At 36.8% G+C, this 26,866-nt stretch overlaps 1 protein-coding gene across 7 annotated transcripts in view; it reads left to right on the top strand.

The window, feature by feature from the left end:
* nrxn3a (neurexin 3a) overlaps positions 1-26,866 on the top strand; it is a 119,908-nt gene that overhangs the window by 82,294 nt on the left and 10,748 nt on the right. For 3 of the 7 annotated variants that reach the window (XR_532655.2, XM_008400153.2, XM_017302423.1), the window contains exons 15-23: positions 663-923; positions 1,098-1,288; positions 1,714-1,887; positions 4,136-4,255; positions 18,855-19,036; positions 19,567-19,738; positions 20,290-20,379; positions 21,503-21,807; positions 22,868-22,961. Coding sequence is in view for 5 of the 7 variants with exons in the window: in XM_008400153.2 (XP_008398375.1) it covers positions 663-923; positions 1,098-1,288; positions 1,714-1,887; positions 4,136-4,255; positions 18,855-19,036; positions 19,567-19,738; positions 20,290-20,379; positions 21,503-21,807; positions 22,868-22,961 (1,589 nt within the window). In the remaining 2 variants the exon portion in view is untranslated. The remainder of the gene's footprint in view (positions 1-662; positions 924-1,097; positions 1,289-1,713; positions 1,888-4,135; positions 4,256-18,854; positions 19,037-19,566; positions 19,739-20,289; positions 20,380-21,502; positions 21,808-22,867; positions 22,962-26,866) is intronic. The other 4 variants (XR_532656.2, XM_008400155.2, XM_008400154.2 and 1 more) reach the window with 3 other exon arrangements.

The raw sequence follows: 26,866 nt of genomic DNA, 5'->3' as shown, positions 1-26,866 counted from the left end.
TCCAGCTCATCTCTTTTTGGAGCTAATAGCAATAGAGAAAATCTTAATAAAGAAGAACAGATATTTCTGAAGTCAATACATGGACATGGACCTTGTAATGACGTCTCACTTAGGATAGGTGCCAGCCAAGGTTTAAATTGGGCTGGGGCTCCGGTTTCCTCCCACAGTCCAAAAACATGACTGTTAGGTTAATTGGTCTCTCCAAATTGTCCCTAGGTGTGAGTGTGAGTGTGTGTGTGTGCATGGTTGTTTGTCCTGTGTGTCTCTGTGTTGCCCTGCGACAGACTGGCGATCTGTCCGGAGTGACCCTGCCTCTTGCCCGGAACGTTAGCTGGAGATGGGCACCAGCACCTCTCCCAACCCCACTAAGGGAGAAGGGTGTCAAGAAAATGGATGGATGGATGGAGATATTTCTGAAAAAAATTTCAAGTAATAGACTGAAGAGTAGTAAATAACAAGAAACCTTCAGGAACCTAGGGAACTCTTGATCAAGAAATGTTTAGATCTACTCCTTAGGAGATGTTTACCACCTTTTCAAAGTGCTGTTGTCTGACAGTGTGGTTCTTTGGGGGAAAATGATCCTCTTTTCATATTCTGAAGGACATTTTAACCAGTATACTTAATGTAGAAATATTAGCTGCATGTTCTCTTCCTTTCCACAGGTTTAACGGCATGCTGTACATTGACTTGTGCAAGAACGGCGACATTGATTACTGTGAGCTCAATGCTCGCTTCGGGGTTCGCTCTATTATTGCTGACCCGGTTACCTTCAAGACAAAAAGCAGCTACCTGAGTCTGGCTACTCTGCAGGCCTACACATCCATGCACCTCTTCTTCCAGTTCAAGACCACTTCCCCTGATGGCTTCATCCTCTTCAACTCTGGGGATGGAAATGACTTTATTGCTGTAGAATTGGTCAAAGGGTAGGTTTTACATCAACAGGATAGTCTATTCATTTGTTTTTGTGGCAAAGATTTTCTGCAGGAGCTTTAAAACAAATGTGTATGTCTTGTTTCAACCAAAAAATATAACTTTAAGAGCAAAGTTACAAGCATTTGACCAGATCTCTTTGAAACTAAAGGCATTTCTCATTGCAGATACATCCACTATGTTTTTGATCTTGGAAATGGGCCCAACCTCATCAAAGGCAAAAGTGAAAGGTCGCTAAATGACAATCAGTGGCACAATGTGGCCATCACCCGAGACAATAGCAATACCCACACACTGAAAGTAGATGCTACAGCCACAAGTCAGACTATCAATGGAGCAAAGAACCTTGACCTGAAAGGTAAGCTGAGAATGTGACTAATTGTGGGTCTTTTGTTCGTTTAAATTAATAGTATTTTACCTTTTAAGAAAACCGTATTACATTTTCCTATCAGCAATATGAACAACTTGCTCAAAAAGATTAACAGGATGTAGAGGCATGAAGCTAACCCCCCCTTTTTTTATTTTGTTAAAATTGTAACGTTTTTTGACAATGTTCAGATACTTTTTTATTTCATCTAAATTAATTAATTGGATGTTGACAACAGTTTTGGTTCATTCATGCATTCTTTGCCTTATTTGTAATAGCATCTTTGCATTGAATTGAAATTGTGATGCAAACTGTTGCAGTGCAGTATTTTGGGCATTGAAAGTTTTTTTTCTGCAATCTGAGCCTGTTGGTATATACCACATAAACATATTTCCTCTCCACGGTTTCTTCTTCAGGTGATCTGTTCATCGCAGGCCTGGGTCCAGGCATGTATGGAAACCTCCCCAAACTGGTGGCTTCCAGAGAAGGCTTCCAGGGTTGCTTGGCTTCCATGGACCTCAACGGTCGCCTGCCAGACCTCCTGAACGATGCCTTGTTCCGCAGCGGCCAGATCGAGCGCGGATGTGAAGGTACACCGTCGCTAAGGTCTCTGCCTGATTTAGACTCCTACAACACAAAGTCCAACTCCAACTTCAGCTCCAGCAGCCCTTTCTTCCTACTCAATGCAAACAGTAGCTCCTCAACGCTGCATCCATACGGGAGCAACTCCATCCTACTAACTGTGTTTGTTGCCTCATTTACCCATTGCTAGCTTCATACCAGACATCCAGTGCTTCCTCATGTGCACCACCACATTATCGGCCACATTGGCTGTTTATCTACTGTACCGTCAGCCACCATCAGAGCAGTTTTGCCAGTTCAGAAACGTAAACTACTTACTGGTGCTGTTTTTTTTTGTTTGTTTGTTTTTTTATCCAACATTCTTTTGTAAGATTTGTTTTCTCTACATTGATGTAAATGTTAAATCGTAATATATGAAACAAACACGTAGATTTATATCCTGCACAGTCAATTAGATTCATGGCTATGTTAAATGATTATCAACCCACAGTTCAAATTTTAATCCCAGTTTTAGAACACGGCTCTTTTTTTTTCTATTATAAACCAGGTTAATTGTTTTCATTTGATGAAAAAGTGAATTTGACTGTAATATGCTGCCTATTATAGAATATCTTTTCAATGTGCAGATGAAATCAGATATGTCTGACCTCTTGGTCTCTAAATACCACCTCAACGTTGTTGTTGTTTTTTTTTTTTTGGACAAATTCTACCGTGAATTAAGTCAAGAGACAGCTGTAGAGGCTTAATATGAAATACTTCAATCCTGAATTTCTGAATTCAGCTGTGCAGGTTTAGGTTGGGCCATGAACCATGTGTCAGGAGTCTAGTGTATGCCTGTTGTTTTAAAAGCAGGACTTGCCAAAGGTTTGAATGTTTTGTGCTGCTTCCTGCCTTATCCATGCCTTCAGTGTAATACAGCGCCACATGGAAACATTTTGCACTAGCTGACAAACGTCACTGTGGATGAAAATGTTTCCATTCTTCGGTGCTTTTCTTTTTTGCTTCGTTGTTTTTGTCATCCTCTGAGGGTCCTGGGCCATCCTCCACAATCTCTTCTTGTTTGCATGGAAGTCTGTGTTTTTTTCTTACACCTGCCATCAGTTGGACATAATGTACTCTGAAGGTACATTTTTTTAACACAAAGTCAGAGCTCAACAAATGTGTTTGTTGCTGTAAAAGATCAATCTGTGTGATGTTATGCACTGTATTGTATTAAATGTGGGAAGTGATTGTTGATTGGTTTATTTTTCCAAATAAAATCTCATCGATCACAGCTGGGTGTCCATCTCATTTTAATAAATCATTTTATTTGTGCTTTGGTTTTCTTTATGTCGGCACTGTCATTCTAACTGTTTAACTTTGTTTTCTTTATTTATTTTTATTTTTTCAAGCTTCCATCACATGAAGCTCATTTGATGTTCTTTGGCGTCTCTCAAAGCCCCAATTGAAAGTTATAGTTGGAGGCCACGGCACTACTCTACTACCGTCACTAGATGGTGCTGCTGCGCCTCTGGTAACCATTGAACATCTTACATGAATCCCTGATTCACATCAGCCACCAAAAATAAAGGGAATGTAAACAACAAATTCCCTTTATTTTAGATATCATTCTTTCTTTCAGTCTTAGATTTAAAAGTCTGGTCAGAAATCCTTCTTTAACAGACAGAAATCAAGCCTTCACACATTTTCTCAGACTGGCTGATCCTTCTGGAAATAATTTTGGACAAACATCTAGAAAGGTTTTTGGACATTTTCTGAAAACCAAACGTCTTGAAACTTGGGGGGGAAAAAATAAAATGTATTCTTAAGTTATTAAACAGACAACATAGACGCATTTTTCCTTTTTTAGTCAGTTTAATCTCAAAGGAGTGTCGCCTACAGAGCAATTATGTTGTGACCAGGAAGAAGTGGAGAAGATTTTGATTGATCTTGATCTTGAAGGTCTTCTTTTTTTTCATTCATCATAGGTTAATATAAAAGTGAATAATGAATTTAACCTTTTGAATATGCACATTACACAGCAGTACCAACATGTGATGAACTATGAAAGCAGTTTTGTTTGCAAGAGACCAGATAGTCATATAAAAGAAAATGATTCCTTTGGCTTCATTGCTTGGCCCATTTATGTTTCACAGAAACAATATAACCTTTTCCAAAGGAGAATATCTCAGTATGTGCTATTTCTAGTCATTTACTGGTTCTTGTTAAATGCAGGGCCTGTCTGTGTGTTTGGTGGGTATTGTTGGACTCCCACAGGTCCAAGCACAACTTGTCAGGAGGACTCCTGTGCCAACATGGGGATCTGCATCCAGCAGTGGGAGAACTACACCTGCGACTGCTCCATGACCTCCTACACTGGGACGCAGTGCAGTGACCGTGAGTTCATTTGTCGTGCTTTCATGTCTAGCATTGCACCACACGACTCTCTGTATTAACACATTGGTGATGCATTAAGTATTTTACTGGAGAACATATAAAGTATTGCTTGTTGCGCAACCTATTAATTTTGTATTATCCTATTGAGCTTCTTCTCAAAGACACCGTTTAGCAAATCGACAGACAACAGCTCCAGCTCTAAAGGTTGCCCTCACCAGATAACTTTCAAACACCTCAAATGGGTTTCAGTATATCAGTGGATATACAGTATTTAAAGAAGCTTATTCGCCTGCCTTCAAGCTTGCAATGCATGCTGGTTGTTCATGTCTGAAATTGAAAGATATGTAAAAAAGCTCAAAAGCAAAATGGAAAACAAAGTGCAGCCCAGAATTAAGCTGGAATGTCCTGAAGATTTGTTTGGAATGCCAAAGATGGAATAAAGAAAGTTTTGGTCGTAAATATGCAATAAGTGCAGTAGTACAGAACTTAGTTTTACATGTTTGGCTTTCTACTTTAAAACACCAATTTAAATAAATCGTTTACAGTAATCTGCATAATCGTAAACTTCTTGCAACAGCAAAACATGTCTAAAGAGGACCATGCAAGGCGTGGGCTTTTGCACATGCCTCAATGAGAGTTTCGTCAGAGGTTGTAATCTTAAGAGCAGTGTTCAGAGTCCTGGTGAACATCAGGCTGAGAGACTGTGACACCACTCAACATCTGTTCAAAGAAGGAAAAGCTGCATGTGCTATTTTTATTGTGATAACAAGAATCCAACTTGTTTGAATATTATGTAGTATACATTTAATCCTTGGCTTCCATTTGCTTCCAGATGACGCTGTCTCGGTTAAGCTGTCTTCAGTCTTAGCTCTTTTGTGTCTTGCTGTTTGTTGAGTATTTTGTTTTGCTGGCTGAATTGGTCTGTGTTTCAACACAGCATTTATATTTGCTTTTGTAGATGTTTTCACTGCATATTTTTCTTTCCTCTCCTTGGTCTTGTTATGCCACCGTAATACCCACAATTTTCCAAATAATTTTTGAAGCAGAAAGTTTTGCTGATGTTTTTTGCTCACCGTTCCACAGAACTGTTTCTGCTTTTCTTGTTGTGAGTAATGGGACTGGTTTGGACAGAACATTTAATTTAGTTATCTCACCTGCTAAAGAACTTACACCCTCTTTAACTCTGATAAAAGTTCTCTTTCTGTGTGGTAAAAACTTTGAATGTCTTTACATCAGGTCTTCAAGGTAATCTTCTCCTTCTAAAGATAATGTAAGACAATTGCTAGAAACCTTCATATTTAAAAAAAATGGTTGAGTTAATGGGTGCTTTATCAAACTACATAGCTAACTAAATATCCATATAATGACAATGTTATCATTTGGAAGGCTAACCAATGTTCTGATTTTACCGTTTCTTTTTTAGAATTTACACAAATACCTTTTTTTTTTCTCGCAGTTTTCAATGTTCTGCTTAAATTATTTTTAAACGTGACTTGCAATTTTGTTTTATGCAAAATCAGGCTTATTTTTAAACAAAAATCACTAAAAATAAAAAATAAAAAGTCAGGGTTGTTTTTCATCCATGATTTGTCTTTGAAGTGATGTAGAGAATAAACCCAGAATGAACATGAACGTATGCTACACCTGGACTCCTCTAATCAAAATAGTACAAAACACTTTTTGAAGCTCTTTTTTTCATCAATTTCCACTTGAACCTGAGTTTCAGCTCTTGGATGTTCACACAACTTATGTTATTTAGATTGAGTCTCGCTGCTCTTTTATCCGTCCTTTGGTGATTTTTGAAATGCGTTTTCTGTCAGAGGAACTATGAGGAGAGGCTGACTCAGAGACCCGACAATCGTGTTTCCTATCAGAACTTATTCTGTCAAAGATTGACATGCCAAAAAAAGAGAAATATAGAGGAAGCCCTTTTTTACTTTAAAGTTTATTCCACAAATGACTTTGCCCTTATTTTTTTGTTTTGTTTTGTTTGTTTTGTTATGGATGATGCTTATGTCTGCTATTGAGATTACAAGCCGTAAGATAGTGAGGTGTTCAAAAAAAGGTGGACATCTCACTTCCTGGACCATTTTCTGATGTGTACTGATGAGTTATTTTGAGTTATAGATCAAAATGATTAAATTCTGGGTGTAAACAGTTGAAAAGAGTTTACACCCAGAAGGGATAGCAGGAGGGAGGACCAACAATATAAATCAAAACTGTTTTTTTTTTTGGTTCTTGCTCGTCATTTTGTTCAAAGTTCCTGTGGTTTCTCTTATTTCCCTTTTGTTCTTTTGCATGTGTTTCAGAGAGAAATGTGGATCCACTGTCATGCATTTGGATACCTCTCATGGTTTTGGGAATTCTTATGAGTTTAAAATATAGAAAAATGCAAGAACTTTGCGTGTCTGGGAAAATATTTGCTTAATGAGTTTATAAGAGATGTCTCTGACACAGCATTTAAGTGTTCAGAGACAATTTATGGGACCTGTTTTTCTTCACAGGCTCAAACATGAATACACTTAGGCCCTCTACAATATTCCTTGGAAACAGGCAGCTGACTCTACATTGACATGGGGTTGCATCATTGCCTGTCAACGTCTTAGCCTCAGTATTGGAAATTGACTTTACCGTTTCATGTGTTTCCAATTTCCTTGTTTGCCTTCCTTTCGTTTCAGTGAACGGTCACAGTCACTGTTGATGTTGCATCCCCTGACAGTATGTGCACCTAAGCAACAGAATGGAATTAAATATTTGCAGTATAAAAAAACCTGTTTTTTTAGTTCAATAGAACAACAGCCCCTCCTTGTTTCGTCAAGGTGGTTCTGGTGTGAGAAGCTGATGGAACCAAAGACTGTTTGTTCTTTTAATTCCTGTCCTTATTTGTATTCTTTTCAATTTTTCTTACTGCAAAATTACCATCAGATATTACAATTCCCAATTAGACTGTGACACCCTTTCTTTAAAATATAGAGAGAGACCAAGTAAGAAGAAAGCTTTTGGTAAAAGCATTTACGTTAAAAGTTTAAGTTAGGTAACTTTTTCTTATCTACCTGTAAAAGTGGTGTTTTAGTTTCCTATTTGTTTTTATGTCTTTTACTTAAACTTGTGTATATAGATTTAATTATTGAACATATTATTTGATTATGAACTATTGTGTTTTGCTTATTTAGGCTGTGATGGAATCATTTCCCAGGATAGGCAAAGGATTCATCTTTCAAACTAATCTTTCATACACCGTATTTTCCCAGAGACATTAAAATACACTGAAAATTAATAAGCTAATTACCACTTTCCAGTTTGATAGTTTGATGGTTTTGCAGTACTGTAAATGTAACAGTTCACAGAACTCTGCTTTATTTCTTTTACTATAACACCCACTTGAAATAGGTGACCAGCAGTGGGATAATGGAAAAAGGCAGAACAACACAAATATGACTTCCTTAGTTAATAGTAAAGCTTTGGTATCCACTGCAATGATTCTGAGCTCTGACGGCAGAATTGTACACCCTCCATCGTAAGGACCTGAAGGTGTCGATAACTGTTGGAGCTGGAGTGCATATCCATCACAAAGCCTTCACATAACTGTGAGGAGACCGATAGAAGATGAACTTGTGAAGTGAGGCAATAAACTTAAAAAATGGGGATGAATAGAATGCTGGAAAAATAAAGGGACTGTGGAATTGGACTGAGATAATTTATGTCTTTGTGTGGGTCTTTTGAAATAAGAGGAAAGTGAACAGAGGCTGTGTGTGTTAGCAGAGTCGAAGGGCTGGAGGGATGGAGCATTTTTATGAATATGAATTGAACCCGTTTGTCTTGTACAGTTCCTTGAGACGGCATTTGTTGTGGCTTGGTTAAACTGAATTGAAGTGGCTCACTTACCAAAAAAAAAACAAGCTTTCCTTTCCAATGCATTACTGCTCAGTGTTTCTAAAGTTTATCAGGAACTTTCCATGTACATTCGTTGTCAAATTTACAACATTCAATTCTTAATGGATGCTGAATATTATGATGGTATAGCAGCCAATGTTCAAGTTGCCCTAAAGTTATTGGCTTTAAGTCAACAGGAGTGAACATCCCAGATATTTACCTCGAGGGCAGACCACCTATGCTAACAGGAATTGCAAAAAAAAAAATCCTAAAGCACAATCTCAGACCAGAGATGGATAGTGCGGTGAGCCTTATCTGCCATAATGTAAACACTGATCTAGTTGGTTGTGGTAAAGAAAAAAGTTTAGCTCAACAAGAAACGCACTCAGTTTACCATTCAGTGTTATCTGTGTTTCCACGCAGAGGCAAAAGTGATCCAGGATAAAGTGGCTGAGTTGCCTTCAGCCACTTTATTCTACAGGTTTTTCTATATTCTTTTACCTCACCTCATCTCCATGTCCAGAGATTAAGCAAGGAGCTAATCGTTAAGACAATAATCAGAAACATGGCAGGAAGTCTATACAACAGAATGTGTGAAAAAAGACAAATGAAGTTTCTGCCAAGTCCAGAGCACAGTCATATAAAAACTGTGCAATGGGACCTGAAGTGAACTGTGCAAAAACAACTGTCTGAACACCTCAATGAACCAAAGCAATGTTGGAAAGAAGAGTGGATCAAAATGATTCCAAAGATGAGAGACTGATACATTCATACAGAAAATACCTAAAGACAGTAATTGCTACTAAAAGTGATTTTTTTGTTTCCACTTAGAGAAACAGACCTTTCTCAGTGCCTTGATGCATAAACCTTCTCAATCAAAAATGGGTGTTACTTTATTTTTTTTTTTATTCTTATGACCCTAAGCAGTAAAATGCTAATTTCTTACGGGCTGTGAAGAAATTTTCAACTGCAGCAGGAAATCATTAGAATGGGATGAGGTGGGGTAACTGGTCACAAGCGAGCAGACTGGCAGGCAATCAGAGCGATTGGCAGGGTGACAGAGAGTCTATTTTCCTCTTCACTGACCTTTATATGTGTTCTGCTGGGTGCTGGATCCTTCATTGATCTACCAACCTCAAGACTAATCATCAGCACCAAGTGCATCCATGAAGCTGCAGAGCTGCTCCTCCTCCCCTGGTTGTCGGACTGATACGGCCTAATGTCATTAACTTGTTTTTACAGATATGTGAGGTTGATGAAGGAGAAGTTGATTCGTCCTGGTTTATCTCTGGGTGAAGCTGGAGCTGAATGAGCTGTGTTAATGTGCTGCTGATAAGCGAAGGATAATGTGTATGTTGTCCTTCACCTTGGTGGTCTTTCTCAGCCGTTGTTTGTTTAATCTTTGCCCTTTTGCTGTTCCAACCCACATAAATCTGGAGCAGGAGGTAAAATAAGAAGCAGGAGAGCAGGAAATAAAGAATGTGTGGTTGTGTGAGGAGGTGGAGTTGGTGTTCTTCAGCTGGTGGGGGTGGGGGGGAACGGCCATGCATCACAGCGGACAGGTCATTTGAACAGTGCAATGCTGCGTCTAAGGGTTTAGGAGATTAGAGAGGCTAATAATTTCTGAGGGCCATGCTTTATGTTAATGTGACAGGCCTTGCTGTATATTTCTGCTGAGGCGTCGTCTTTGTTGCTCTTAATTTTCCTTTAATGGAACTTTTGTGTTTGTTTCAACACCCTGCTCACAGATTTTACCGGCTTTGGAATTACCTTGCTTTCTGGAACAGAGGTCGTCCTCTAATTATTTCCCCCAGATAAAAGGAAGGACGCCGCTGGCACACAAAGTTTAGCAGAAACTGTGGACAGGATTAGCAGATGTGGACCCAGTGTCACAGTTTCAGTTTTACAATCCATTTTTTGCATTTCTCAACAGCAAAAGACATGAGCCTAGGTTATCCTAACGGCAATTTCCAAAAAAAAAAAACTATTGGACACGGTTGTGATTAGTTTGAAACATTATGATTAATGAGTAGGAAACTTCCGCACTGATAAGGCTCGCATGACTGATGATTTCCTCTGAAACGCAGATAAAACACTTTTAATAAAACAAGTTTTATTTAATTAAAGAGCTTTTGTTTGCTGGTTTAACTGAAACATTTCCTCAGAAAAGATAAGTACAGCTGTGATAAAAATCCTATATTTTTAGAATGTATCTTTCAATTAAAAAAACTTAAACACACTAGTTGGTGAAAGGTGAATTATTTGAACAAATATTATGTTCATAACCCTTTTACGCTGTTGCTCATCTACCTTGTGTTTCAGTGGTGTAGGAAAGATGGGCTGCCTGGCAAAAAACCATCCAGTTGTTCTACGCTTTGCTTTGCACACAGGGTCTGGACCCTTGGTTTTTGGGAAACAATTGCCTGCTGGAGGTCTGGACTCCTTTGAAGTGCTAACAATTGGATCTGACTTTACCCAATTGCTAACGTTTGCTTGTGATCTGTGTAATGTGCCAGTTTGACGCTAAGAAGCTTGCGAGAAATTGTGTGCGCTGTAAACAACCACCTCCAGCTGCAAAGACAGATGTGTCGAGCCAATCGAAATGGGTGTTACAGCCATGTGTCAGTCATTTGTCATGATCAGCTGATAGTTTTCTCTGGTATCAAGAAGGTCGACCCTCTTTCCATAACATGAAGTATAACATTTTTCATGTGCTGAATTTCAAAAAGGAAAATATTGTTAACATATTGTAAAAATTTTTTGTCAAATACAACAAAATATGGACTGAATAGATATACAATTATAATGTGTATACATTGTTAAACTTAGACATGTAAGCATTCCCATTCCTAAAGAAGTAGAAGCTACATGATTGATCAGGGTTTCCTCCAACACTTCAAAACTTAATGGGCATCACGTCGCTTACATTAATCTGATGACTGAGTAACCTAAATAAAATATTAAAAACATTAAATATATTTATTGTTTAACCCGTCTATTTATTTAAATAAATATTTTTTTCAACTGAAAATTAAAATGTGATTAATTAACAAACCTTACGATTAACTAGATTAATAATTTTAATCGATAGACTGACAAACTCTAAAGAAAACAACCTTTTTTACTTGCGTCTTGCAGCCACATTTTATCATGTTGACTCTGAAATAGGCACATAAACCCAGAGGGTCGACGCACAAAGACAGGCTCACAAAGTGAAAACAGCTCCAACCTATCTGTCTCCGCAGGTCATAAAATGTTTAAGATAAAGCCTAATGCATATAACTTTAGAAATGTGGAAGTGATGCCTTTGCACAGCTGAGGACACACTGAGAGCTAAAGCCAGACATTAAGTGAGTAAATGTTCAAACATGTCTTATTTAACAACAAAATAGTTTCCAGGCTTCACACACGTGTTTTTTTTTTTTTTTTCAGACAGTCTTACTACATCCATATGCACAAAACTGTGCAACTAAACCAAGATTAAAGTTGCTTCAGTTAAAATGGCACCAACGACTCTGACTTTGGCAAAATGGAGTGATGCAATATCCTGCAATGGCATTGAACCAGTTTTTTTATTATTATTATTATTATTTTCTTACATTTCCAATTTCCAACAGCAGGCTATAACAAACATTCTTGATTGCTGCAGCAGATGCAGAAATACAAACAAGCTTTAAAGTGAGTTTGTTATCAAATGCAGGTATGTGGTCTGTAATGTTATGCAGAGGGGAGAGCAGGTTGATGGGTCCTTTCATGTTCCCAAAATGATATTCAGCTTCCCCACTTTATCCCCTCAGGCAGAAAAGCAGTGAAAGGCCTTTCCTGGCTGCAGCCATCAAAGTTGACTTTCGAAATTCGAATTTGAGGTGTGTCACAAGGATGAAGACATCATACAAACATACCTCTAGATGAAGGTCATTTCAGAAGTCCACAAATTAAATAATTCATGACGGCGAGTTAGAACAGCACCTGCATGATCTTACTGTATCTGTATCTCATTGCTTTCCTATTATTGCGAGCTGGAAAAACACGTTAGAGTTGGAAATATTTCTTTATTTAAAAAAAAAATAAAAAAAATGCACTCATGAAGAAGTTCGTTGTTTCTGTCTTTAAGGCTGAAACAGAAGTTCTAATCAAGGTATATCTTAATTACAGCAGTAAACAACTAGACTACACAGGTTAATTTATACTATGTGCATTCATTTATTTTTTCTACAGGGAATAAAAATGTCTATGACAGCTTCATTTTCACTGAGTGGTCTGTTCTTCCAAATAACTACTTGTTATGTGTTTTGTATACAGTACAGTATTAAAAACAATAAATACATTTATTGTTGAGCACATGTCTATTTATTTAATAATTTTGCAGCAAAAAGGGTTTTTCAATTAAAAATGTTATTTTGTCGATATATTCTTAGTTTGTATTGAGCAGTGTGTCAAAGCAAAATTTTACAAATAACTACTTTTTATGTTTTGTGTACTTAATGTTAATTCCTAGGAGTTTTGCTGTAGGCTTCATTGTGTGTAAAACATCTGGTAAGATAGCATCATTATGTGAAGAAATGTTAAAATGCTTTACAGCAGCAGTAAAGCAGTTTGTCTTGGTATCTAATTGATTAAAGTGGGCTCTATTTCTGAAGTTACTGGTATGGAGTTTGGGTGGCACATTGGCACAGTTGTTAGCACTGTTGATTTATAACACAATGGTAACTCATTCAGATCCTGGTGCAAGGTCTTTCTGCATGGAGTTTCCATGTTCTTCTTGTGAATGTGTCCTTCCACAGTCCAAAATAATGACTTTTAGGTCAATTGGTCACTCAAAACCTGCCCCACTAAGTAATGGGTGTGTGTACGGACGTGGTTGTTTGTCCTTTGTGTCTCTTCATGTAATGCTGCCCCAGGCTTTCAAAAGTCCAACTGCAGGTGGGCAATTTTGGGTAATAACAAATCAGGATTTTATTTTATTCTCATTCTGACAAATTGCTATAAATGTTGCAAAAGAAGCATGAAACTCTTTTAACCATTCAGCTAAAAAAAGGTGATTTTATTCCTTAGAGTCCATTATTTGAAATGCATCCGTAAGAGACAAAAAATAATTTTCTTTTCACCCCCTAGTTTGCTCTTTGAGGATAATCATATCCGTTCTTTTTTCAAATTCTGCCTCAGAGTAAACAAACTATGCCTTTGTTGTTTTGTCCCGAGTTCTCATCCTTGCATCCTGGATTTGTCTCCACATTCCTTCATCCTTGAAGTCACTCTTTTACCTTTCTCTTACCTCTGTTATTTCTCTCAGCACCTCCTCAGTAGTCGTCCAACCCCTCCTCCTCTTCTCTCCTCTGCACTCCACACTCCCTCTCTTTCATCCCGTGGCAGCTATGGGATCCAGTTCATTGCTGTTCCCTTCGTTTAACAGCCAGAGTGTCCAGACTGAGCGCATACATCAAATGAAGGCTCTACATGGATTTGGACGACAAACAGAACAGGAGTTTTACTGTCACTGAGATAAGGTGCTTTAGGAGATATTTGAACCCTTTTGGAATTAAAAAGAGGAAGAAACGAGAGGAATATGATAAAGTAAAAAGTCCAGTGGATTTACAGAACTCAGGTTTACGAATGGGTTGCCCGTTTTGTGATCTACTTTCTAAGGATTCCTCAATGTGTTTTTCTAGGAGTGAATGGAGAGATGATGTGGGAATAGTGAAGGACATTTGGAGCATCCAGTCAGGAGCACCAGCGAAACCACAGCTTTCAAACAGAGGAGGATGCATGAAGTGTTGATCCATCTTGACTTTTTATGGGCCATTCATTTTGCGTTTCTGAGCTGCATATACTCTTCTCAGGTGGATGCTTCTGTTCTTTTAGTTGACCAAGTTTAATGAACTCTGACATGAAAAGTCAGGACTGTTGGAATTACTGGTAGCTCATCGACTCCTAATCAGCTTTATTTGCTTCAACATGAGATTATTTCAGTGCAGTATTCTGGCATTCAGTGTGACTTTTTAAATATTCATCATGTGTCCCATTGGTGCTCTACCACCACAGGGTCCTAAGAAAAGGAGTTCATGTCAATTTCCTGGACTGACTGTCCTCTACCACAGTGCTTGGATTTGGTGGCTCATTTTGGGATGTAGTGCTGCATCTGCAAAGCAGAGCTCATCCCATAACCACAGACCTCGAGTGGCAGCAGACCCATTCGATCAACAACTGTATGTGGGGAGGCATCGCTCCCCTCAGGCTGTATCCATTTACGGCTTTCCAGCAAATCTGAAGGGTGCTCATGGTAAGTGGTAAAACTTCAAGATCTGTAAAGCTTGCAAGATGCTACTCTTGCAACTTCTCATCCATCGGTCCAATAATGTAGAAAAATGGTAGGTCTGTTTGGGGTTTAATGCTTGGTTTTGAAAAAGAAAGATGCTCTATAGCTGCATTGTTTAACTTGTTCCTTGCAAGCTGGTGGGATGCTGCGAGGCAGACTTTTGTCAGTGTTGGTTTTGCTAAATTAAGAAGTGTTGTTAAAGGATGTTTTAGGTTATAACTCCAAGACTTGTATTCTGCACTCCTCTAATCAGTACAATGTTTTATAGACTTACAGTAGGGGGAGCTGACGAGCTTTCAGTCTTATCCTTTTTCAATTGTTTTATGTAATTAATGTAGATCTTGATTAATTATAATATTTTTCTTTGCGGAACATCCTTACAGCAGTGTGCATCAGGCAACACGTGAAACTAGCCTGTCTTAAGCTTTGTAAAGCTTGTAGTTTGTTTTGCTAAAAAGCCAAACCCATCTATAATAAATCTATTTATGAAGTTCTCCAATATTTTGACTTTGAAATAGTTAAAGCTTACAGACACAGGTTCTATTGACTGCTTTAGAAAGTGTTTTGTAGACCTATCTTTCACACAACCACATTAACAACACTGATACATGTAGCGCTATAGTTGTATTATGGTGCAAGCAAACATTATGGTGCAAGCAAATATTTTGTTTTATTTCTCTTTTGAAAACACCAGAATTTTAAGACAAACAGTAACTGTGACTACTTCCTCTGATGTCCATTAGCACGGATAGACTGACAGGAAGGCTAACAACTAGCATAACTATGATGGTTATTTGCTTTATTGGACATGTACTGGGTTTCGAATATTCAGTGGTTAGTGTTGGATAATCTAGTCCAGGTTTGAAGAGTCTACATAAATGAAGTTTGTGAACTAGGACAGATTAAAGTTGCTCAAGGATAGTGAAAAACTAGGTGGAATCAGCTTTAGCCTTTTCCCGAAGCCATCTTCAGCTCTGTAAAATATAGTACTGTGTACAAATGTTAATGCTTGATCTGACGTTGCTAATGATAGTCTATACAGGCTAATGGACAGCAGAGGACATAGGCAATCCAGTGGGTGACAAGCCTTCGAATGCTAGTCACTAACTCGTTCAGTGCTAATACAAGTGAGTAGTCTCTTTCTCATTTTTCTGCACTCACTTACTTGTTACACAATTACATAAAGGCCCTGAATGCAGTGCCATACTTTTATACAATCATTACTGCATATCCTCTTCCAAGAAGGGCCCAGCCAAAGCAGAAGACATTTAGCCCTTGATATTTATCCCAAGCATATTAGAGTTTCACTTATGAGGCAGCCATTTTTGTTTAGGTCGGACTAAGAGGTAGGAGGCCAATAGGGTATAGAAGATTCAAGGATTAAATAGATTGTGTAAGAGAATAGTATATTTAACTTCTGGTCTCGTTATAGTCTCTTGTGCTCCCGGATTCAATGATTGCGTGCGTGGAAACAAGAGCCACACAGAGTTAACAATCAGAGCTCCACGTCATGCATTTTCAGAGTTTATTCCAACATTTAAAAGTATAAAATCACATCAACACAAACACTTCATACACATGAAGACAGACCTTAATTTACCTGAAACAAATAGGATAAGGAAAAAATGCCAAGGCAGGAAAACAGGCAAAGAAGCGTCTTTGGAGAGTGCTCATGCATTTTTGCAAAAACAATCTGATTCATTCCTCTTGGGCCCATACTTTTATTCAAAAGGGTGTTTTCTTTGTTTTAATTTATGCAATTATGCGATTAAGGCATGTTGTTTTTCTTGTATGGATAGACCCAGTTTCAAATTACTCAGTTTGGGCAATTTTATTACTTTCTGAGACCTGTTAAATTTCAGGGCTTCTGTGCTTCTCTATCAAGACAAGGGAGACCAAAGGTCATTTAAAGCCAGCTCTTCTCATGCCAGTTTGAAATGTGATGTTACTCCTAATTCCTGGTTGGAACAAAGCCTCTAGTCTTTTACCAGGGTTCAACCAAAAGCTAACCTGTCTTAAACCCATTTTACTCCCTGCTGGGCAAATTCCTATAAATACAGATCAGTGCAGTAATTTTAAATTGACATAAAGCCTGGTACGCAAAGTGATTCAGAACTTCTGCATCCTCTTGGACTCCATGTAGTCGTTACTATAAAACTACAAATTAGACTACTTCAAGTCATGTTAATTTTAACTAAATGGTATTCTACTGATTAAATTGCAATTATTGTTAGTATTATGTGTTGTTAGTGTGTTTGTCCTCAAGTTTTAGTGTTTCTCTGTGGGAGATGACTTGAGATGTCTCCTCGCTGCCTGCTCATTTGAGACACGGCCTTTGTGCTAGAGTTCATTTATGATGTGGTTCCATCCTGATAACACACATTCTTTTCTGCGGCTCCTCTAAGATGTTATCCAAAGGAATCTTGCTTAATCCACTATTTGTGCATGTCGTAAGATTTAACTGTATTAAACACTAAGAATATTTATTTTCCTCAACAATTGGCAAATTGGTTAGTGTAAACGAAAGATTTTAGCATGTAGAGATGGGTCAAGGACACTGGTCAAGGTCAATTGCTACAATGTATAATGGGTAAGTGTAATGGATGACAGGGTCTCACAATATTCATTGTGTGCATCTTTTAAGATCAATAATTGGTTTACTAAAATACAGTCACACTAAATAGCTACAACTATTAACATATGAAAGCTAAAGAGCATTTCACCGGACACGTGACAGAATCAAATGTTCTGTTTCAATTAAAATGATTGGACTTATAAACCATTATTACAAGAAAATGTGTCTTTCATTTTTGTTTTTTAAGGAAACTTTATTTTGGTTTACCTTGCTGTAATGGCACTAGATAATAATTTGTAACAATGACACACTGATGAAGGATGGTTTTCATTTAAGGTATACCTTGGTTTAAATACAATTTATAAATGACAACTATTATGACAGAGGAGCCTTTGTGTCTTTCTATTTAAAATGAGCTAAAATGCTATAACCAGCAATTTTTAGTTAACAAACTTTATTATTTTGTGATAAAAAGATAAATAACATGAATATTGTCCATATTTCCTCTGTTTATTACTGTATAGCACAAAGCCATTGGGCAAACAATAGCATCCATAACACAGTTGAGCTCATAAAAAATTATACTTTGACTATTTGCTGCCATCATGTGAAAGTAGCATGATATATAAATATGTATTTTTCAGAAAACAACAGCACTCCTTCCCATCCCAGCTGCCCTCCTCCCGAATTCTCATAAAATAATCTGGAACCTTCTCCCCATGATTTAGGTATTGAGTTTGAAAACTGCAGTCTTACGCGAGTCCCTTAAATAGTTTATAAAAAACTTCCTCACAATCTTATCATTACTTTATAGTGTTCTTTGATGTGCAAACACATGCATTAGTTCTTGCAGGAAACTGCATCCACTTTCATTACTTTTGCTCAGCTTGGTATCTGATCTGTATTTGAAATATGAACTCTGTCCATGACTCTAAAACAACCGACTCCCAGTAAATATTTCATTGTTCAGTGACTCCCCACGGATAAAGATAAACAGATCTCTACATCTCCCTTTTAGGTTAGAAGCGGAATAAACAAGCCAGGGATTATTTGGAAACACACTTGAAGTGTCCTCCCCTATTCTGTATTAGCATATTCTTTTAGGGGGTGAATAAAAGTTTTTCTCATTCTGCAGCGTTATTATCAGGTGGCTAATTTGCACAGACTAAAAGCAGCTTGTGGAGAGAAGGGGTGGGGGGATTCTGGCTCAGGCAACAAAGTGCTTTTGTGACAAGCATTATCAGCCAGAGCCAAGAATCGCCTCCTCTGCCTGAGCCTGCTCATTAGCATTAGCTAGCCTCTGTGTTTGTTCACACATGTGTCAGATTGTGTAGTTTTTGTTTGCTCAGTAGGTGCAGAAAATTAGTGTTCTCACAGACAACCGCAGTGCAATTGTCTGAATACAGATGCACTCGTTCTCCAACCCTAACTGGTCCAAATAGTTTATCGAAACTTCCACGAACATTCACATTCAATTAGGTTTCTCCAGTGGGGCACTCTTTAATAATTTAATCGAAATAGGAGTGGACAAAACACATTTGGGGTATTTTGTTAGGATAAGAAAAGATAAGGATCTATCTAAAATGTGCTCATTTTCTGTTTAGTGTCCGCACATTTGATACAACAGCATCTTGGTGCCTGTTGCCATAAACTCCTGCAAGACCTACTGAATCTGACATATTTGATTCCAGTTGATTCAAGTTTTTGGCTAAATAAGTGGTGTATTTAAAATGAATATTCAGTTATGTGATATGGTTTTAGTTATACTGGCAAGTTTGCTACTTGTTATTGCTGATGGTTTTTAAATTCTAATTTGTTTTCTGTTCACCTATAAGCTGGAACCATGTACATCTTTGGCAAAGGGGGAGGCCTCATTACATTCAACTGGCCAGCCAACGAGAGACCGAGCACCAGAACCGACAGGCTGACCGTTGGCTTCAGTACATCCCTGAAAGATGGCATATTGGTCAGAATTGATAGCGCGCCTGGTCTGGGGGACTATCTTATGCTGCATATAGTGAGTAATCATAAACATCCATCCATTCTTTCTTTCTGTTTTCTCATCTGGCATATTACTTCAGCCCATTACTAAAACTGTCCATTGAAAGATGGCATTTTATCTACGTTTTCATGCAAATTACAACAAAGGTCATATGTTTATGTATTTTCTTAATTTTGACAAGAATACTTTCGGTGTGTTTCTTGTTGTTGACACCATGTTTCCAAATATAGATAATGAATTTGAGCTTTCTAGAGGGTTCTGATAAGAAAACAATGATTCGTCAAGTTAAAAATATGTTTCAGAAACATTTTACTTCATGAAGTATTTAAACAAGTTTTTTTTTTTAATCAATAAATGTTTACTCTATCATCACCTTCAATTCAAGCCCAAATCATGATTCATCCACTCCCTTAAATTCTATGCAAATCATCCATGCAGAAGTAATGACCCTTCAAATTTCAGTAATAATTCCCAATCCAACAGAGCATCAATAAAGGGAACTCCCAACATCTCAGTACCTTAACAATTGTATTTGCTTTCTTCAGGAACAAGGGAAGATTGGAGTCACCTTCAACATTGGGACTGAGGACATCACTGTTCAAGAAAGCAGCACCCCAGTGAATGATTTGAAGTATCATGTGGTTCGTTTTACCAGAAATGGTGGGAATGCTACGCTGCAGGTGGATAACTGGTCAATCAATGAACACTTCCCTACAGGTACAGCAATAACAGTTAATTCTCACCTGCGTAACAGACTGCATAAAGAGCTCTAATGAGGCAGTGGAGTCACATTGTTGTGCCACACCTTGAAGAGGTCACTGACCAGCATCTGCCTCAAAAATTAATGCAATTAAAGTTGTGGCTCAATGTATGCTCTTTTTCAAAAAAGAAACAGAATTTTAGTAATGACATCCAGGGTCTTCGTTGATTTTTATATCTTCTTTCCCTTTCCGTCAACCTGGTTCATAATTCCTTTTGGTCAAATATATTCCATTTCTTCATATGTGATCATCTCTCAGGAGCATTAGTTTTGCTCTAGCTAGTGGACACACGGATGTCTCAGACTGCATGGTTATTGAAGAACTTACTAGCATAGTCTCAAGCTAACATATAAGAACTTTTTCACTGTTTTTTTTATGCAAAAAAGGTCAGATCTAAAACAAATCTTCCAGCTAAAATTATTTTAATCTGATGTAAAGTGTACAAGAGTTTTTCCACAATGCTGATATCAATAAATGTTTTTATAAATGTCTTCTTAAACTTTAAAGGGAACAGCGACATTGAGCGCTATCAAACGGCCAATAAGAAAATTCCTTTCAAATATGTCAGACCGGTAGAAGAATGGCTACAAGAGAAAGGTAATTTAAAATGAACACTTTCTGTGTCTCCACTGTCCTGATGTTTAGTTTCATAAGATAGTGGCATTAAAAGCATGTCTTTGTTTCACTTTATACATAGTGTGTTTAGAATGTTTTAAAGCTATTCTGTCGCAGATTTTGAAGTAGTCCTAACTGGACTACCAAAATTTATTTATGTACCAAAATAAATGTTGCTATTTATTTTTAATATAAATTTGTATTTGTATAGTAAAGCATATCATAGGCTGAAAATGAGAATTTAACAAGTATAAAATAGCCAAATAAATATTAACAAATGAAAGAATAAATGTGAAATAAAGCATCAAAAGCCTTAAGTAAAAGACAGCAAGACATACATATGTGTTTATTCTTCATAAGTCAATGCATGGTGATATGCTAGTAGAAATGAAACTTGACTTTAGCTGGTCTGTTTGTAGCTGTATTAGTTACACAAACATGTTCATTTAAGTTATAATCTGAATGATATAACCTTGAAATAAGTTATAATTAATAAAAGAATGTAAGTAAGTGATATATTGAAGTATATTACTTCAAAATATGTTGAGGTAATATATTTTTATGCATAAAAAAGTTATTTTTTTGAGAAAAGGTAATTCAAGAAAGCTTTAAACTAACATGCAAATGTACATTTAGAGCCAATACAACATGTATTGCTAACAATTGTACACCAGCCTTCAACTACTTCTGCTTTACTTCTGCCCAGGTCCCTCTTGAAAATGAGATCTGGATCTCAATGGGGTTTACCTGGTTAAATAAAGGGAAAAAAATAAATAAATAAAAAAACTAGGCTATCACACACCTACCTGAAAGAAATATAATTAACTTGATTTTATAGCTTGATTTCCAGATACAGAAAATGAGATAATTAACGACCTTTAGATCCTGGCCTGCTGAGTTGCTCATCATAAAGTCTTTTTTTCCTGCCTTTCTTTTCTACAGAAGTTTAAAAACATTTTGTTTCAAATCTGTGCATAAAATCAAACTGGTTGAACTGCAGTTGAGAATTTTTTATCCTATAAACTATAAATTTGAGCTACTACTGTATGATTATCGAAAAGTTCTTGCTGATGATTGTTTCTTACTGTGGATGTCATTTTTTTAGGACGACAGCTTACAATTTTCAACACTCAAGCAACAATCACAGTTGGAGGTAGCGACAGAGGCCGACCTTTTCAGGGTCAGCTGGCGGGCCTGTATTACAACGGCCTGAAAGTATTGAAAATGGCAGCTGAAGCCAATGTCAACATCAAGATTAATGGCAGCGTGAGGCTGGTGGGTAATGGATCCAGTGTGGCAGGTTCAGCCAGGACCACAACCATGACTCCAGAGTTATCCAGCAACGTTTTAGAGTCGACCACCACGACCACGACAACAACCACACGGAAACACAGATCCTCCACGGTACAGGTGGGACGGTCATCAAAACTTTGTCAATGTCTTTTTTTTTTTTACTTTCTTTCAAAGTGGTCTCTTAGTTCTCAAGGCTTGAATACAGTATCATTGAATCCATTTTCACTTATTTTTAGTCCAGTTAAGTAAGTAATAGTTTTCAGAGGAACTTTCTATTTTCATATGCCATCTAACTCTGACCTGTAAATTATTGATGCAAATACATCTATTTTACAAAGCAATTTTAACTCTAATAAGGTTATTATTACTAAAGAGCCAGGAAATGGAGGCTGTTGTACTACTCACATTTTACTGATTTATTTAAAATGGGGAAAAAAAATAAGTAAGTAAATAAATAAACAGCATCAGTTTTAAACACACACTTAATAAAGAATCTGAAGAACAACCAAATGTTGATTAAAAACACATGGTATTAATTTAGCTTTGACATAGCTTAGCTTACCTTTTGCAAGCTTATTTTATTTCTGTTAGTGTGCTGTGTAGCTTAGCTTTAATCCGGCCATTCACTGTGAACTGGTGAGTGTATCTACGTAAACATTTAAAGCTTTTCAAAGTTGTAAAAAGACATAATTCATTATTTTATATTCCATTGCATTAGTGCTTTTGAGACCAATTAGTCGTACATCATGTGTATCACTTTATTTATGTTGAACATATCTCAGGATCTATACGCATTTTTATTTTTTTTTATCCAAAACATTTTCACATTATAGTTTCTATTTTTCCATGAGTTATGTGGAGTGAATGTACTTTGTATGACCTGGAGACAATGTCAAAATGACATTAAAGCTGCCAACTCGTATTTGTTTTGCCAATAAAAAACAAACATTTCAGATACCAGATAAGGACTGCAAGCCAAAATGATTTCTGCTACATAGGTTTATCTCCATGTTAAGCAATGCTTATTAAATATTTGATGGTTATTTATTAATGACTAAGATCTGATATTGACAACGGAGGTCATCAGTAAACCTCCAAACTTCTCTGTTCACCCTGTTTGTTGTGTTCTGTGCTTTCTCCTCACCCTGGATGCGCTTTGTGGTATGGTCTGATGAAGAAGCACGGGGCAGAGGAAATCGTGTCCTCTGCAGAGTGTTCAAGCGATGACGAAGACTTGGAGGAGTGTGAAACAATCCATCCAGGTGGGCTAGGTTAGTTTGCATTTGCTTGCTTTCTTTGTGCACACTCATCTGCAGCAGAGGATCATATGATCCTCAAAGCATCACCCCCCCATGGATTATACAAAGTGTAACTTAAGCGCTTACCAGCTTTAGTTGCAAAACATCCAGTGTAGTAACAGGAATATGTTCCAGGTGAAACTGGAAGATTCAAAAAAAGAAAAAAAAGATCTGAAAAGAAAATTAGTGTGATGCTAGCTGACATTAGATCTAATATAACGAGCTACACTTGAACATGGGGTCTTTTAAAGTGGTAAACATGGTTTCCAGAATACATACAAATGTTGACAGCTGAGAGGAACAATAGGAGTTGAAACATTTGTGGAATCTACATCATAAATCTGTCAAATTTGTATGGAGGTGAACCATGTTGTCTGCACTGATGCTGCTAAATGTGTTTCATCATGTTTTAGATCATCGCTCCTGCAGTTCACTGCTCTTCTGGTTTTCATTTAAAAAACTGTATTTTAAAATATGTCCATTGATAAATTGAGAAATGTCTCCAGATTTAATTTCAGTCTTTTCGTTCTCATTTGTGTTTGTTTTTATTTTTTTGTTGTTTATTTTTCCACATTTAGAAGCTTGCACTGGTAAATGTGATAGAGAACAGATATCATTGAATTTCTGTGTACAGGTTTTTCTTTCTTTGGGTCATACTTTTGCTCTAAGGTGTACTCATTATTCTGTCTTTTTGTATCCAAATAGATTCAAAAATTTTGATAACTTAAGTTAATCAATCAATTTGAAAAAAATTGGGAATCTCCCTGATATTAAAAAGTATAGCTTTGACCTATTTCAGTGATGATGCCAAATGATAAAAATAACATTTTTCTATGACAAAATAAAATAAATAAAGTATTTGCAATGAAACAGTTAAAGGTGTGGACATGTACACTTCTTGTAGAAAGCGTACAACTTGTTTCCAGTACTTTGCGTCCGTAGTACATGGTACAACTAATATTTTTACATTTTTCTGTTTGATAACTTACTTTCCCATAGTTATCCTGCAACTAATGGCCTATTTTCATGGAATTTAAAAGATACATTCCTTGAATTTTGCAGGTTATTTTCTTAGAACTTGCAATTCACTTTCCTGAAATTTTGAATTCCCTTTCCAAGTAATGCTCATATTTTTTTCAGAAACTTTGTGGAATTTATATTTTTTATAGAACTTGCCAATGGTTGTTTGCTGCACATCTTACAGGTGTGTTTCTAAACACCTTACAAATTCCCTTCCTCAAACTTTCCTTGAACTTACAGGTTTCTTTCTCAGAATATACCAGTTTCCTGTCAATGAATCACAGGTGACTTTCCCATAGTTTCCTAGAATCGTATGATTATATTCCTGAAATTTGTGTTTTAGGATAAGAGTTACCTATATTGGAACAAATATGGCCTGTGAGCTCTGGGTAGAGACATGTAAATTCTAAAAAAGATTCTAAAAAATAAAAAGAAAAAAGTTACATTTCAAAAAGTTGTTAGGCCAGTTCAGGCTGAGTCAAGTTTGAAAAGCATAACTGAGTGATCATACTTGCACTATTGTTCTGCATTTAAGATAAAATTTCATTTTGCAATTTTTGAAACTTCTACTTAATTTGTGAAAAAATACAAGTGCTCTTTCTGACTTTGGGTTCTATTGACCTGTTTGAAAATCAGAAAAAAAAAGTAAGATCATGTCTCTTGCATCATGTACCATGAACTGAATGCATCAATGTGCCCCAAATCTCTGGTAAATTAATATAAAATTACTATGTAACCTGTGTGGTTTATAGAGTCCTCAGGTGTGACAAATAGCCAGATTATTCAAGATAAAAAAAAGAACAAAATTTAAAGAATAGCACTAATTTTGTAACTGTATTTACACATGCACGTTTTCATGCTTTCTGCAATAAGTGAACAATTCTTGAGAAAAATCTGTATATGTTCCACTGTTTCATACTTTTATGTTTAGTTCTAAATTTAAAACTTTACCAAACATTTAAAGTTGGCATAAGATGGATCTTCTAGATATTTAAGTAAATATTTGACAAATCCCAAAAAAATGTTTGGTTAAATAGATTGCCAGGTAGACTGCCAAAATGTATTTAAGTCAAGTGATATGTCAGTTAACTTCACCAAAGGTCAAAGGGTCATTCCCAAATGTTTTCAAACAGACTGTGATCTTGTGGTGTAAAAGGGGATTCAAACGGTGCTGTGAAGCCTGAGATCCATGGGGATTTGTGAAGAAAGACAAAGACAGGGCCCCAGTCATCCAGTCATGTGTTTACACAGAAATTCACACCATTCTAACCCTAACATCATGTTAGCGTGATTGAAAGCTGCATGCTTTAGTTTTTTTTTTTTTTTCTTACTTTGTTTTTCCTTCAGTTGGGAAGTCAATGCTATTTCCTGGTGTTTTGTTGCCAATATTTCACTCCCGTCTTTCCGCGAACTGTGCCAAAATGCATTCTTTTGGCCTCATCATCTGTGGCATGATGTTTTGGTTGGTTATAACCGTTTCCTCACATCTCTTGGTGTGTCGTGTGGCTTTGTGTCTTGCCGTTCAGCTTCCAAAGATAAAATTACATTTTCATTTTCACCCACTATTTATCTGTCCACCCTGAACAGCGAGACACCGGCTCCTTCTTTCACGTCTCTGATTATGTTGTCTCCCAGTTTCTAGTTTTTTAAAAAACATGAAAAAAAAGACCATATTGAAATACTTTTTGGTAAGAAGTCCTTAGATAACCAAATCAGTCTGTTCAGGGTGAATCTATTATTTCACTGCATGTTTTTTGAGTGACCCACAACATCAGGCACCTCATCCATTTATCTCAGCTGTTTTATCTGCATTTGTGTTGAAGTTGTGAGCCATTTTTGCAGTCGCAGCGTCATCAAATCGCCTGTTTTATCCCACGCTTTTTATTTGTGAGTAGGACTGCCAGTTTTTGTTTAGAGAATTCATCAAGTGATTCTGTTCTCTGTTGTAAACCTTTCTGTCCTTTTTTCTGATTAATTTTATAAGATGGCAAATAAAATGGGTCATTCAGTTATTTATGAACACGTTTAATAAATTGAGACCTATGATGCATTTTTATCGAACATTATTAGTGATAAAAATACACCTCGCAAACTGTTACTAGGTAATAAAAATCAGTCATGTTTCCCACAATTTGGCAACATGTTTGGGTCACAACAGTTCATTTAAAAGAAAGGAAAATATTTATCAATATCATGTGGTATGAAAATCAACACACTGTTTTAACTCCCGTTTATTTAGCATCAATATTTTACAAGAAAAATTATGTTTTTACAGAAATTAGTTCCCACATTGTTTCGATTGCTCTTCACTTGAATAGTTTCCAGTGGGATATCAACCTTCTCCATGATTTATTCAGCAAATAATTACTTAAACTTTCATCCCATTCAATCATTAAATGTGGCAGCTTGGACTGTCGTACAAAGTCCAGCATGTCAGGTTAAATCTGGTGATGGCACATACACATTTAAAAAATAGCAGAAGAAAACAGTAGAACAAATAACTATCTTTGTCCCTTGCTCATGAATACATAATGATCAGATGTGCCATCTTATGAAATTAAAATCAGTTTCTTAAAACATGACTTAACGACCGTAGTGACATGTTGAAAGAGAAAGCAGATTTAAAGCTGGTCTCCTTGACATTTTCTTTCAGTAGTTATTTCTATCTATTCCGACATCAGAACAACATCATGTAAAACACTCCAAAAAGAATGGTTGCTATTGGGTCAGAGTCTATTAGTTCACCGCTCCAAACCATGGACCAGATGAAACTTGAATTGTATTAAATATTCCACCTCTACTCTACTGGTTCTGCTTTTTTTATCTGTCTTCTCCAGAATGTCCAATATTTGACTATA

This window comes from Poecilia reticulata, linkage group LG22 (assembly GCF_000633615.1).
Source record: "Poecilia reticulata strain Guanapo linkage group LG22, Guppy_female_1.0+MT, whole genome shotgun sequence".
NCBI classification, from domain to species: domain Eukaryota; kingdom Metazoa; phylum Chordata; class Actinopteri; order Cyprinodontiformes; family Poeciliidae; genus Poecilia; species Poecilia reticulata.
Note: the sequence above shows the minus strand (reverse complement) of the source record. Positions and strands in the feature narration are given on the sequence as shown.